Below are 14264 nucleotides of genomic sequence, written 5' to 3' on the forward strand. Positions count from 1 at the left end.
TTTGACGTGTAAGTCTAAACACGGTTGGCAATGGTGCGCTGCTGAATAAAGTCTTCAAGAAGAGATCTGTGGCTCCAGGATGACTTTTCTCTGACAGCGCCACCTAGGAAAGTGTCAGACTAGAGCTGCATCACCTTAGCGAAAACTCACACCTGCGAGGACCGCAGCCCAGGTGATCCACCCTCTGAGTGCGCACGCGCACGGAGGGGAGGCGCGGGGCGTGGCCGCGGCGCAGGGGCGTGGCCGCAGCGCGCAGGCGTCCTAGTGGCGGGTGGCTGCGTCTCAGGATGGAGGGTGAGTGAGTAAACAAGACGGGGCTGGGCGGTGGGGCCGGGCCTGGGCTTGGCGTGACGCTTGAACCTCAGGGCCGGGGAGACGAAGAGATGAGAAACTGAGGGCCACACCATTGCCTGACCCGGGGTAGCGCGAAGGCTGTCGTCCCGAGTGTGGTGGGACCCGGGACGACAGCGCGTGCGAGCTGCGGGGGGCCGCGTGGCGGAGGGGGCGCGGCGGGGGCGCGGCGGGGGCGGACCCGGCTGGTGGCCCTTGCCAGCGTGGGTGGGCCTTGGCGTCTGCCAGGGGACCCTGACTCTTGTAAGCGGGAGGGCCAGAGGCCCGGGTGGGTCGGGCTTGCGGAGGCTTTGAGTGATGTTGAGGAAGGGGTGGCCAGGCCGAGATGCTGGCCAAGTGCGAGAGGTTTTCAAGGCGCCCAAGTGTCAAGGTGGAGACTCCCGGGGTCGCGCGGCATCTCCTCAACATTTTGCTCCCGGACCTTGTCGCTGGTCTAACTCGCCTCACTTTAGTTCCGGGTTTGAATGAGGATTTGTCTTCAAACTGTCTCTCCCGTCCCCAGAATTCCCACAAACGATATATAAATGAACGCGTCCCGAAGTAAAAGGGAAGGTGATATATTTGGGACATAACTTGTCAGGAAGTAGATGTGAGACAGAACTTTAAGAGAATTTTGGGGGGGGGGGGCGGGGGGGAGTTCGAGACAGGGTTTCTCTGTGTAGCCTGACTGTTCTGGAACTCATTTTGTAGACCAGGCTGGCCTCGAACTCAGAAATCCGCCTGCCTCTGACTCCCGGGTGCTGGGAATAAAGGAGTGCGCCACCACGCCCGGCGAAAATTGTTTTTAAGATTTAGTTGTTTGGGTTTGTTGTTGTTGTTTGCTTTTAATGTGTGTGCACTCTATGTATGGATGGTTCCAGGGACATCGAATCCCTTGGTACTAGAGTTAAGGATGCTTACATACCACCATGTGGGTGCAGGGAACTGAGCCAGTCCTTGTTGTTTGCAAGAGCAACAAGTGTTCTTAACCGCTGAGCAGGCTTTTCAGCCTGTGGGACGAGCTTACTTTGGTCAAAGTGACCACCGAGATGATGTAGGTGGTGGGGCACAAGGAAGAGAATGGATATAGATTAGATGGAGGTTAGTGTTGGGGGTGTGGGTAAACTGATTAGCCAAAGTATGGAACCTATGCCTTGGGAAACAGAGCCAAGGAACACAAAGAATTGGATATGTACAGGGATGACATTGAAAATGTAGAGGCTTTTGGGGTACTTTTGCTACATGATATCTCAGAATAAGAAATCTCCAGCCCAATGAATATTTTTGTTGATTTTGGTCTCTGCATAGCACCTGGCTATCTTTGAACTCTCCTTGTACACCAGGCAGGCCTTGAACTCAGAGGATCCTCAGGCCTCTACCTCTTGGGATTAAAAGGTATGACTCACCCTCCACCCAAAGATTTTAAGACGAGGAAAGGACATTGGATGTCTTTCCAGCCTGAGAAGGTATGACCTCTGCCCCAGTTTTTCGATTTTTGAGAAACCTGTTTTCAGCCTTGGAAACCCAGTTGTGGCACTGAAGGGGAGATAACCAGCTCACATAGGAGTGAATGCATGTTAGGAGAGATGACCTTAATCACATAAACAGGATGCTAGTTGTGATGTTGCAGCCTTAGAATCCCAGAACTTGGTTAATGGAATTAGGAGGCTTAGGAGTTCAAGGCCAGCCTTTTCAAGGTCAGCCTGGACTAAATGAAACTCTGTGTCAAAACAACCACAAAAGTATGTAAACCTGGAAGAAAGAACCGTCTGTAAAAATGAAACATCTGAGGGGATGTGGTGCACACACCCTGCTAAAGCCTTCTGTGGATGTTCTGACTCATGTCTAACCGAAAAGTCTGGTTTTTATTGAATGATAATGGGTAGTCCCCAACAAAACTTTTATGCTGATGTAGTTCATAATCAGCTAAGGCAGGGCCCTGCCTATAGAAGGCTAATGTGGCTCTTGTCCATCAACATTGTATATCTCCAAGGCAGCGCTCTTTAAAAAAAAAAAAAAAAAAAAAAAAAAAAAAAAAAAAAAAAAAAAAAAAGCATCCCCAGAGAAAACCAAATCCGCTTTGATTTTTGTCACTCTTAAAAAAAAAAAAGCATCCCCGGAGAAAACCAAATCCGCTTTGATTTTTGTCACTCTTGTCTGCAGAGGAAATGACCTGGTTCTATTGAACACTAGGAAATATTTATGTTAATTAGAGTTCTTTAGTTAAGATTGTGGTTCACAGCAAACCAGGCATGGTGGTCCATGTCTGTAATTCTGGTACTAAGGAGATAGAGGTAGGTGGTTCAGTAGTTCAAGGTTACCCATGACGACCTAGCAAACTTGAGGTGAGGTTGGAGGATCTGAGGTACTGGCATTTTGTTGTTTGTTTTGAGCCCTGGCTGTCCTAGAACTCATTCTGTAGACCAGGTGGGCTATAAACTCAAGAGATCTGTCAGCCTCTGCCTCCTGAGTGCTGGGATTAAATGCGTGTACTGAGCTACACCCAGCTTGAGATCCTGTTTTTTTTTTTTTTAAAGTCCCAATAGAGGCCTGATGTGCCTGGAAAGTAAACGTGGGATATGTAAATACTTTGGAGAAGTAGAAGAATGTCAAATTATCCCCCCTTTGGACCTTACTACCTGACCTTACCATCTACCTGTGTTTTGTTGGGTTTTATTCATACCTGTGCTGGGATGCAGGTGATCTTGGACCACAGATTAGACACACCTGGATGGATACAAAATGTGTGTCTCCTCTCATAATTGAGTTCCTTGCCTCACGGTTGATTTTAATACAAGTGTTGATGAAATTGAAACTAGTGACTCAATTTAGGTATATATTTTTAAAGATTTATTTATTTTATGTATATGAGCACACTGTAGCTGTCTTCAGACACCAGAAGAGGGCATCGGATCCCATTACAGATGATGTGATCCACTCTATGGTTGCTGGGAATTGAACTCAGAACCTCTGCAGGAGCAGTCAGTGCTCTTAACCACTGAGCCATCTCTTTAACCTCCATTTTATATATCTGATGTCCATAGTTTAACCCTACTTCCCATTTCTATTATGAATTGAGGATGAAACAACAATAGGCTGAGGAGACGGCTCAGCTGTTGAAGAGTATCCTGTTACTTTTGTAGAGAATGCTGATGTGGGTCCCAGGACCCACATGGCCCATAATCCCAGCTCTAGGGGATCTCACTGATACCAGCTTCTGAACTCTGAGGGCACTGGCCCTTCCACGGCACACATATGTACATGTAGACCAAACACTGACATAAAATAAATCTGATAATAAATTTTAATTAAAATGGAAAAAACAAGATGGGACAATTAAGAAGCTATGGTGCCACATGGCTCCAAAGCCTTTGTTATTTTGCTTACTAACTAGATTATTAACTAGTGAAGAACCAGGTGTGGTCTTTGTGTGTGTCTGTGTGTGTTGGGTGCTGGTTTTTTCTTCTGTGGCAAGTTGTGTGGTAAGCATATGTTGCACTTTGCTTCTTGTTTTTCTTTGTGTGCACACAGGAGGTCAGAGGATATATTTCAGGAGTGGTTTCTCCACCATGTGCGTTTCAGGGCTGGAACTCAGGTTGTCAGGCATGGCAGCAAGAACCTTTACTCAAATTTCACATTCTCACCTGCAGTGCTGTGGTTCTGTTTGCTTCACATGCTCATTTATAATTAATTTTATCAGCCTTTTTCTAAGTTAGTCATACTAGTGAGTATACTTACAATCTCATTATTTTTTGAAGTTTATTTTTAATTGCCTCTATGTATTCATGAGTGCAGGTATCCCTGGAGGCCCGAGGAGGGTGACAGGTCTGCTGGAGCTGGAGTTAGAGGTGGTCAAATGAGGGTGCCGGGAACTGGACTCAGATCTTCTGGAAGAGCAGCAAGTGGCCTTAGTCACGGGGCCCCTTATTGTCTTTAATTTGCATTTTTCCAGTGAGTCTTTTATAATCTGTTTGACGTGTTCTTCTCTATTGAGCTGTTTTTGTGGAGCTGAAGTTAACTGTATGAAGACTTAGGCCTCAAACAGTATGTTTTGGGGTATCTTCAGTGTACAGTGACTCTGATAGAAGACTAATTCTTAACTGAAATGTAAGTACTGATAAAAATGGTTATGGAGGGACTGGAGAGATGGCTCAGCGGTTAAGAGCACCGACTGCTCTTCCAAAGGTTCTGAGTTTAAATCCCAGCAACCACATGGTGGCTCACAACCATCTGTAATGAGATCTGATGGCCTCTCTGGTGTGTCTGAAGACAGCTACAGTGTACTTAGACATAATAAATAAATAAATAAATAAATAAATAAATAAATAAAATGGTTATGGAAACAGTATTTTTTGGGCCACCTCCTGTGCCTGAGATAGATGACTCCATTTTTCTCCCAAGCCGGTTCCAAATGCTCAGCTGTTTGCTTTTTCTCGACTTTGTTGTGATAAGCATTTAGTAGGATCCAGCTGCTGCTGTGCCAATCATGTAGCTGTACTTAAGGGTTGTGTCCTGTTTTTGTTTTTTTAAAGATTTAATTATTATATGTAAGTACACTGTAGCTGTCTTCAGACACACCAGAAGAGGACATCAGACCCCAGTGCAGATGGTTGTGAGCCACCATGTGGTTGCTGGGAATTGAACTCAGGACTTTTGGAAGAGCAGTCGGTGCTCTTAACCACTGAACCATCTCTCCAGCCTCATGTTTAGTTTTTTTAAATTTTATTTTTATTTAGTGTATATGAGTGTGCACTACCTCCCCTGGTTGTAGGGGAGGTCCAAAAAGGGTGTCAGATCTTCTGGGAATTGGAACTACATATGGTTGTGAGCTGCCATGTAGGTTCTGGGAATAGAACTCAGGTCCTCTTGAATAGCATACAATGCTTTTAACTTATGAGTCATGTCTCCAGCCCTTTCAAGTGTTTTTTGATCATGTCTACCTGTTTCTACAGTGTCTTCATTTCTTTCTACATTCTGTGAGAAATCATCTGCCAAGTAAACTTTTAGAGACATCGAAGGCAGATCAAAAAGTGAGATAAATATGGCTCTTGGACACGCAAGATTCACATACCACTTAAATTGTAAAAAGAGGAAGTGTGCTTTATTTTGCATTGTGACTAGTTAAAACTCTAGGGCATTTTTTATGTGTGTGTGTGTATACTCCTTGCCAAATAAAACACTTGAGAAAAATTCTACATGGTACCATTAATTGTTGGATTGTTTGCTTACTGTCATCTCCCAACAGACTGTATATAGGAGATAGCAGTTCAGTTATGACTCTAATGAAAATTCTGGCATTTTTCTGTGACCATTTCCCCTAAGAACTCCAAACACACACTACCACTACCACAGCTATTACTCTTACCCTCACCACCTATTAATCACCACAGCCAGCACGCCCACTCTCCCTGTACCATAAGAACTGTACTGGGAGCAGCTGTCAGTTGAGTTTGTTTTTCCCTGTTACTGATCTGCAGTTTCAGTTGGATGGAGTGATCTGTTCTGAGTTTGCTGTTTCAAAACATGGAACATTTCTGTAATCCTTGCTCTTGTGAGGCTGCTTTCACAATGATCTTGAGTTCAAAACCAGCCTGGACTACAAAGCATGACTCGTTTAAAAAATTTAAAAACAAACAAAAAAATGAGGCTTGTGTTTGGGAAGGGAGGAGAGGTGGGGGGGAGTAAGAGCAGTGAGACAACCTTTGTTAAAGAAGGCTGCACTGTCTCCAGTCGAAGGTTGCCAAGGTAGCCAGTCCTGTTTGTGGTTGGAAGTACTTCTTCATTTCCTGGAGTAGGCTTGTTACTCCGTTTGTTCAGGGCCAAAGTGATAAGAGCAGAAGCCATTGTGTAATGGCACTCACATATAATAACTGTAAGCACGACGTAGTCTAACTATAGACTTTCTCAAAAAACAAAAACAAAACAGGCCAGCTTAGGATGCCAACAGTTAAGAACCAGGCAGTCGACCTGTCCTGAAGTAAATGATTTTAAGAAATGAAATACTGTAGATTTCTGATGGGAAACTCTGAAGTTATCAGTTATGTCCATGATTTAAATGGAGATAAAAGAAGCTGAGATTTGAAAATTGTGGGCTTTTTGGCTTGTTGACACATGCCTCTTTAATCCCAGTCCTAAGGAGGTAGAGCAGACAGATCTGAGTTCAAGGCCAGCCTGGTCCACATAGTGTATTCCAGGCCAGTCAGAACTACAAGAAAGATCCTGTCTCAAGCAACAAAACTAAACAAAATGGGTGATTTTCAAAAATGTTGAACTTTAGCTTTCGGGGACTTACAGTGGGCTTCATAGGCAGTGAAAAAAACCACAACATGTAAAATCCAAAAATAAAAATTTATTGGCTTTAAATTTTGCCTGGGGCTAGAGAGATGCTTGCTGCTCTTCCAGAGGATATGAGTTTGGTTCCCAGCACTCACATTGGGTAGCTTACAGTCACCTGTAACTCCAGCACAGGGGATCCAAAACTCTCTTCCTTGTCTCTACAGGGACCTGCACACCTGTGAAATATATGCATACATACAAATAAAAGTAATTTTTTTCCCCAGAGCTGAGGACTGAACCCAGGGCCTTGTGCTTGCCAAGCAAGCACTCTACCACTGAGCTAAATCCCCAACCCCTAATAAAAAATGATTCTTAAGAGACTTTGTGATTTAGGACGCAAGTAGCCCTTTTGGAGGACCGGAGTTCAGTCACCTGATCCAAGCCAGGCTCACAAACACCTATAGCTTCAGTTCTGGGGGGATCTGTCTGTCTCTTTCCAGTCTCTGTAGGCACCACATGCATATGTACAGCCCTCCCCCATGTAAAAATAAATAGATTAAAAATATTTTAAAGTTGAAATTTCTGATATATACAAATTATTAGAACAGTTGTTAATAACTACATATTTTGGTTCACACCTTTAATCATACGTAGCACGTTCTTTAACTGTATTTTTTTTTTAAAGATTTATTTATTTATTATATGTAAGTACACTGTAGCTGTCTTCAGACACTCCAGAAGAGGGCGCCAGATCTCGTTACGGATGGTTGTGAGCCACCATGTGGTTGCTGGGAGTTGAACTCTGGACCTTTGGAAGAGCAGTCAGGTGCTCTTACCCACTGAGCCATCTCACCAGCCCTTTAACTGTATTTTTTGAGATCGTGTCCAGGGTGAGCTCCAAGTAGCAAGGTTGACCTTCAACATTAGGCTTCCTTGGTTCACAAAGCTAGAGGTGGTAGTGGACACCTAAAATCCCAGCACTTTTGAAACTAAGGCAGGAGAATCAATAGTTCAAAGCCAATGTAAGTTATATATCAAAAAAGCACACATACACACACAGTCTGAAACCACTTGTTTCTGTTTTGAATTTTAGCTTTTTATGGCTCCTTGAAATGATTTTTGAAACTTTACAGTGTTTGACTAAGTGAATAGAAGTGGTTCTCAGAGCTAGAGAGACTGCATGCACTGCGTGCCTCCCAATCATCTGAAACTGCAGTCACAGAGGGGCTGATGCCCTCTTCTGGCTTCTGTGGGTACTACACACACATGATGTGTATACACATTTGTAGGCAAAACGCTCCCTACACATAAAATGAAAGTAACTGCCGGACAGTGGCACGCCTTTAATCCCAGATCTTGGGAGGCAGAGGCAGGCGCATTTCTGAGTTCAAGGCCAGCCTGGTCTACAGAGTGAGTTCCAGAACAGCCAGGGCTACACAGAGAAACCCTGTCTTGAAAAGGAAAAAAAAAAAAAGAAAAGCAAAGAAAATATTTATTGTATTATTTTATGTGGGTGGTGGTTTTGCCTGCATGTATGTATGTGCACCATGTATGTGTGTTTGTATGTATGTGGTGCCTGTGGAGGTCCCCTGCAAGAGCAGCAAGTGCTCTTCTGAGCTAACTGTCTAGCCCTAGAAGGATTTTGGAAGCAACTTTCTAAAAAGTGTCAAGATCAAGCATCTTTGAGGCGTGACTTCCTATGCAGACTGGGGAAGCATCCTGCTCAGAGGCTCTGTAGCTGAGCATGCTAGCTACTTCAGTAAACCCCCTTTTGTTTATTCTCGTGAAAAGCTGAACATTTCTTCTTACCCTTAGATCTTGCCTTTCGACTGAAGAACAGAGGTACATTGTAAAGTCAACATTTCCTGCTGCATTCCATGAGGTAAGTAGAGCATATCCCACTAAATTCTCTAAATTTTCCAAATGTAATTCAACCCCACCTCCAAATGAACTTCTCAGTGTGGTCAGTGTCCGTAGGTCTGCTGCTGACGTGGAGGTGAGATCGTGAGTCTGAACTTGGATTTGATACAAACGTTCCCCATCTCTTGGGCTGGAGGGATGGCTCAGCAAAGAACAGGGGCTGCTCCTCCAGAGGACCAGATTTCAGTTCCTAGCACATACATGGCCACTCCCAACTGTCTGTAACTCCAGTTGCAGGGTATTCGAACCCTCACACAGACCCAGCAACAGTGTGTAGAACAAATGAATGGATGAATGAATGAATGATTAAAAAATCCCTCTCTCCCTTTTAAAAGATGTATATTTTTATTTATGAATATGGGTATTTTGCCTGGGTAAATGTCTATGCATCATGTGCTTATAGAACCTGAGGAGGCAGGAAGAGGGTGTCGGAGCCTCTGAAACTGGTGTTACAGGTAGTGAGTTGTGGCTCTTCTGCAGGAACTAGGTTCAGCCGCAACATTCATACCGGGCTACTTCATAACTGCTTGTGACTTCAGCGAGGTTTGAATACTCTAAAAAACTCAGCTTTTGCACATGCACATACCCATATACAGATACACACATACTTGTAATTAAAATTAGTCAAAATAAAATTGAATTTAGTGAATAGTCATCAATGGATCCAAAGTAAAAAAATCAAGTCTCTAATAACTATGAGGCATCTGTAATTGAGGACAGGGATTGCCTGGGGATTGAACTCAGGGTCTTAACTCGTGCCAGGCAATTGCTCTGCCACTGAGGTTCATCCTACTTGGGTTTCTTGAGACAGTTTTATTCTGTAGTTCATGGTTGCCTGGAACTTGTTATACGGAGCAGACTGGCCTTGAACTCCTGATCTTCCTGCCTCTCTGTCTCCCAAGTGATGAGATTAGATGGCAGGCATTCTCTGTAATGCTCTACATCCTTTTTATTTTTTTCTGTTACAGTGTTGGGCCTAGAATCTAGAGCCACACATGTTAAAGTGATCTCTGCACATTGAGCCTCGCCATGCTGCTGCTCCCATTCTAAATGTACAAGGCTTAAAAGGATGACACCCACCAACATTTTTCACGCTAAGACCAGAAATTACTCCTGAAAAATCTGTTTTCAGTGGAAATTTTAAACTCATTATTTGGGCTTTCTGATGTACCATATTCATTTGAATTTGAGGAAGCCTTCCTTTCCAAGTAATCAAGTGTTATTTGTTATATCTGTCTTTCTGAGTCCAGAAAAATGGATATAGCAAGTCCCCCAACTTCCAAATGCATCACATACTGGAAAAGAAAAGTGAAATCTGAGTATATGCGGCTTCGGCAGCTCAAACGGCTCCAGGCAAATATGGGAGCAAAGGTAAGGATGGGTCCCAAGAGCAGGGTTGTCTGTCTGTGCAGTTCTCCAGTGTGCAGTTCTGGCGGGTTTCCTTTGTGACCTACACTGTCTGTGCAGTTCTCCAGTGTACAGTTCTGGCGGGTTCCTTTGTGACCTGCACTGTCTGTGCAGTTCTCCAGTGTGCAGTTCTGGCGGGTTCCTTTGTGACCTGCATTGACTCTTAACAGACTTTGTCTTGGCTTTGCTAGGCTCTGTATGTGGCAAATTTTGCAAAGGTTCAAGAAAAAACCCAAATCCTCAATGAAGAGTGGAAGAAACTTCGTGTCCAGCCTGTTCAGCCAATGAAGCCCGTGAGTGGGCACCCTTTTCTGAAAAAGGTACTTTGGGGTGTTAAGCCAGCATTCCTTTCTCCTTGGACATGAAGTTATACATTTAGCTTGAAAATTAACCATTTTGTCTGTTGTCCCCAGTTAATGAATGTAATTGTAATTTTTTTTTTTTTTTGGTTTTCGAGACAGGGTTTCTCTGTATAGCCCTGGCTGTCCTGAAACTCACTCTGTAGACCAGGCTGGCCTCTGCCTCCCAAGTGCTGGGATTAAAGGTGTGCACCACCACACCCGGCCTAATTGTAACTTATAGAAAAACAAAACATGTACTGCTTCTCTGGGTCTTGTGTTCAAGTCTTGTGTTCAAGGTGTCCTAGTTTGTGCTTGATAAACTTAGATGCCAGGAGGTGACTTCTCTAGGTAATGGGTAGACCCTGCTGATCAGAGGGACATCTTACTATAAATAAATGTTTGTTTATTGATAAATTGAATTATAAGTTTAAAAAGCACATTCTCATTGGGTATGGTGGTACATGCCTTTAAAACCCAATTCAAGAGGTAGAGGCAGGAGGAATAAGGAGTTTGGGGTTGGCCTCAGCTATATAATAAGTCAGGTTATCCTGGCTACTTGAGAGCCTGGGTTTAAAAGGGAAAAAAAGCATTCTCGCTTTAAAGAGGTAATACTTTTAATTTTTTTTATTGCATGTCTTTATTTTGCTCAAATTGTGCATGCAAGCTCCTTCCCCATGTGGGTCCTAGCAGTTGAACTCAGCCATCGATTTGCTGGCCATCATTTTTATCTAACTAGTCATTTTAACAGCCTGGTAATATTTTTTAAATATAAAAAGCCGCTAGTGTACTAAGACCAGTGATCATTCCCAAAGCAGGATATAACTAATTTGTACACCACTTTCCTTCCCCACGTGCAGTCTCCATCACCTCGGTAGCTATATCCAAAGTTTAGATCTTTTAGAAAGCATTCCTGATCTCAGGGCCCCGAGTTCTGAGATTCTCTAGGAGACCCACACACTGGCAGAAGTGAACATCTGTTGGGTGTGGCAAGCATTGCACCAAACTCCGAGGAGACACGGATGTGACTTATAGACAGTCCCTGCTTTCCACAGCTAGTGAGCTTAGAGGGTCCCTTTAGGAGCTGCTGTTAACATTTGCTCAACTTAAGAGTTTAGAAGAATTTGGAGAATGCTGCTTGTGCAGAGGCCTGAGTTCAGTTCCCAGAACCCAGTTTGGTGACTCCCAAGTCCTTTAACTCCAGGCATCTGATGTCTCCAGCCTCTGTGGGCACTCACACTCACTTGCACTCATACACACACATACAAAAATAATTTAAAATTAACCTAAAAAGATTCCCAAGAACATGGGGATGGGGTTTGGCTCAGTTGGTAGAGTGCTTGCTTAGCTAAACACATGAAACCCTGGGATGAATCCCAAGCTCTCTTTGCATGAAACTGGCATGGTGACCCACATCTGGAATCTTGGTCCTCAAAGGGGAAAAAAAGGTTAGAAAAATATCAGCATCTTTCTGGAAGGAAACTATAGAGTGTTTCTTATAGTTTTGTTTTTAATCATTTTGTTCTGTAGCCTAGCGTAGCCTGGCCTCAGACACTGCAGTTGCCCTGCCTCAGCCCCTGAGTGTTGGTGTTATAGGAAGGCAATTGCCATTGTAGCTGATTTACAGCTGGTTCTCTCTTGGGTTGTGTCTTACTCTGTGTATCGCTGCTTTTCTTGCAGTGTACCATAGAGAGCATTTTCCCAGGGTTCGACAGCCAGGATATGTTGATGCGGTCTCTGAACACGGTTGCACTGGTTCCCATCATGTATTCCTGGTCCCCTCTCCAGCAGAATTTCATGGTACGTGTTGAAAAAACTGACACAATTGTTTAAACTGTATTGTCATTTTGTGCTGATCTGTGTGAGGTTCTTTTAGAGTAAAGACTGTCAGGGCATACGCAAAACTTGGATCTAGAGAGTGTAAGGTTATTGTAACTAACTCGCTCTGAAATGACATACATTACAAGCTGCTGAGAAGCCCCCTTCACCAATCTGTCCGACAGCCTGAGTGTTGTCTCCAGGACCTGTGTGGTAGGAGTCAAGAACTGACTCCTGCAGGTTGTCCTTTAGTCTCTGTGTATATGTGCCACACACACACAGTTTCAGTCAGTCAGTCTCTGTCTGTCTGTCTGTCTCTGTCTCTCTCTGTCTCTCTCTTTCTCTCTCTCTCACACACACACACACACTCATACTGCAGGTTGCTCTGTCCTGTTAGATTTTGGTGTTCTCTAAAATATACTTCTTTTTTTTTTTTTTTAAAGATTTATTTATTTATTTATTATATGTAAGTACACTGTAGCTGTCTTCAGACACTCCAGAAGAGGGCGCCAGATCTCGTTACGGATGGTTGTGAGCCACCATGTGGTTGCTGGGATTTGAACTCTGGACCTTTGGAAGAGCAGTCAGGTGCTCTTACCCACTGAGCCATCTCACCAGCCCTAAAATATACTTCTGATTGCTTTTTTTTTTTTAATTAATGAGATAGGACAAGACTCCAAATTTTCTTATTACTTTGACCCAACTGTATAATATTAGTCATAGTTAAATATGGCTGAATCAGACCCTTTAGGCTTAAGCAAGTTGCCATCTCTGATGATGGAGCAAGTCTTTTGGAATCCTCTAATGGCAAGGTGCTCTGAAGGTAGCCGAGAGAAGAGAGATGGCTGTGGGTAACAGTGCCTTCATCTAGTCCTTTATCCTGACGTCTGCTAAGATCATTGTTCTGGTCATCTCTCCTCTCTAATGCTGTTGCTCGTCCTCCGCCCACTGAGAGCAGTGCTCCTGACTGGACTAAGACACGGTCTACAGGAGGGAGTCACCTCTCATCGTAAAACTGTCCAGTGGTTTTACTTGACCCTTGGGGATTGAGGAATGACTAGGTTGGCACTGCAGTGTAGCTTAGTGGGGAGTGTGTGCTTAGCCTTGCTGTACAGCTGTGTTCTCTGCTGAACACCTTTCTCCTTTAGAATTTTTTATTGCTCAGAAACGTCTATAACCTGTGTTAATACTAGTTACAGCCATGCTTCTTCATTATGGGGAGGGAGGAGGATGTTTCTAGAATACTTCAAATGTTATGGTAACTTTGGTCAAATGTTAGGCTTGGACATACCATTGCTAATGCCAAGGTAAACACTTAGGGGTTAATATTGACTAAACTTGTTTTTTCCCCCTAAGAGTAGAGCTGCCCCTTTCATTAAAGGCTTTATAGGCATGTAGGAGACTCAGGTCAAGTGAAAGACCAGCCCAGCAAATGCTCCTTTGGGTAGGAAAGAGGAGAGAGAGGGTGGCTCATGGCATGAATCCATCTGGTTTTTGCAGGTGGAAGATGAGACGGTTTTGTGCAATATTCCCTACATGGGTGACGAGGTGAAGGAAGAAGATGAAACTTTCATCGAAGAACTGATCAATAACTATGACGGCAAAGTCCACGGTGAAGAAGGTAGTGATCCTGGGCTCACTGCAGGAAGACTTTGCTAGCCCACTGCTGCCTTTGTTCTCTTCCATCCCCGTGGGTGCATGCTAAAGAATATTCCAGTGTGGTGATATCACTTAGGATTAGAATTTTATACTACAAAAGAAGCTGGGTCACAAAAAGAATTGCCTAGCCGGGCAGTGGTGGTGCACACCCTTAATCCCAGCACTCGGGAGGCAGAGGCAGGCGGATTTCTGAGTTTGAGGCCAGCCTGGTCTACAGAGTGAGTTCCAGGACAGCCAGGGCTACACAGAGAAACCCTGTCTTGAAAAAAACCAAAAACAAACAAACAAAAAAAAAACACAACAACAACAACAAAAGAATTGCCTAGTAATCAGTAGCTATGAGAGTGTTTATTGAATAGGAGAATCGACATTTTCCATAAATATATCAGAGGCCATTTTGATTTTCAGTTCCCTTTCTCTAAGAACAGCATTGGGCATATCATCTCTGTCATACTGCTTTGATCCAGGTTTCTTCTGGACTTCTCAGAAATTGGCTTCTATATACTTATTCTATAA

General features: G+C 43.8%; 1 protein-coding gene across 5 annotated transcripts in view; it reads left to right on the forward strand.

The window, feature by feature from the left end:
- The first annotated feature begins 214 nt into the window (after positions 1 to 214).
- The window catches only part of Ezh1 (enhancer of zeste 1 polycomb repressive complex 2 subunit), a 34897-nt gene continuing 20847 nt past the window's right edge, over positions 215 to 14264 (forward strand). Inside the window, exons 1-6 of one of the 5 annotated variants that reach the window (XM_029483671.2) lie at positions 215 to 294; positions 8422 to 8488; positions 9495 to 9897; positions 10125 to 10253; positions 11952 to 12071; positions 13590 to 13710. In XM_029483671.2, the coding sequence (XP_029339531.1) occupies positions 9781 to 9897; positions 10125 to 10253; positions 11952 to 12071; positions 13590 to 13710 (487 nt within the window). In that variant the 5' untranslated portion in view covers positions 215 to 294; positions 8422 to 8488; positions 9495 to 9780. Of the gene's footprint in view, positions 295 to 1021; positions 1726 to 8421; positions 8489 to 9494; positions 9898 to 10124; positions 10254 to 11951; positions 12072 to 13589; positions 13711 to 14264 lie in introns of those variants that run through there. The other 4 variants (XM_021176028.2, XM_021176027.2, XM_085829554.1 and 1 more) reach the window with 4 other exon arrangements.

This window comes from Mus caroli, unplaced genomic scaffold (assembly GCF_978045245.1).
Source record: "Mus caroli unplaced genomic scaffold, Mus_caroli_1 scaffold_13, whole genome shotgun sequence".
Classification (NCBI taxonomy): Eukaryota; Metazoa; Chordata; class Mammalia; order Rodentia; family Muridae; genus Mus; species Mus caroli.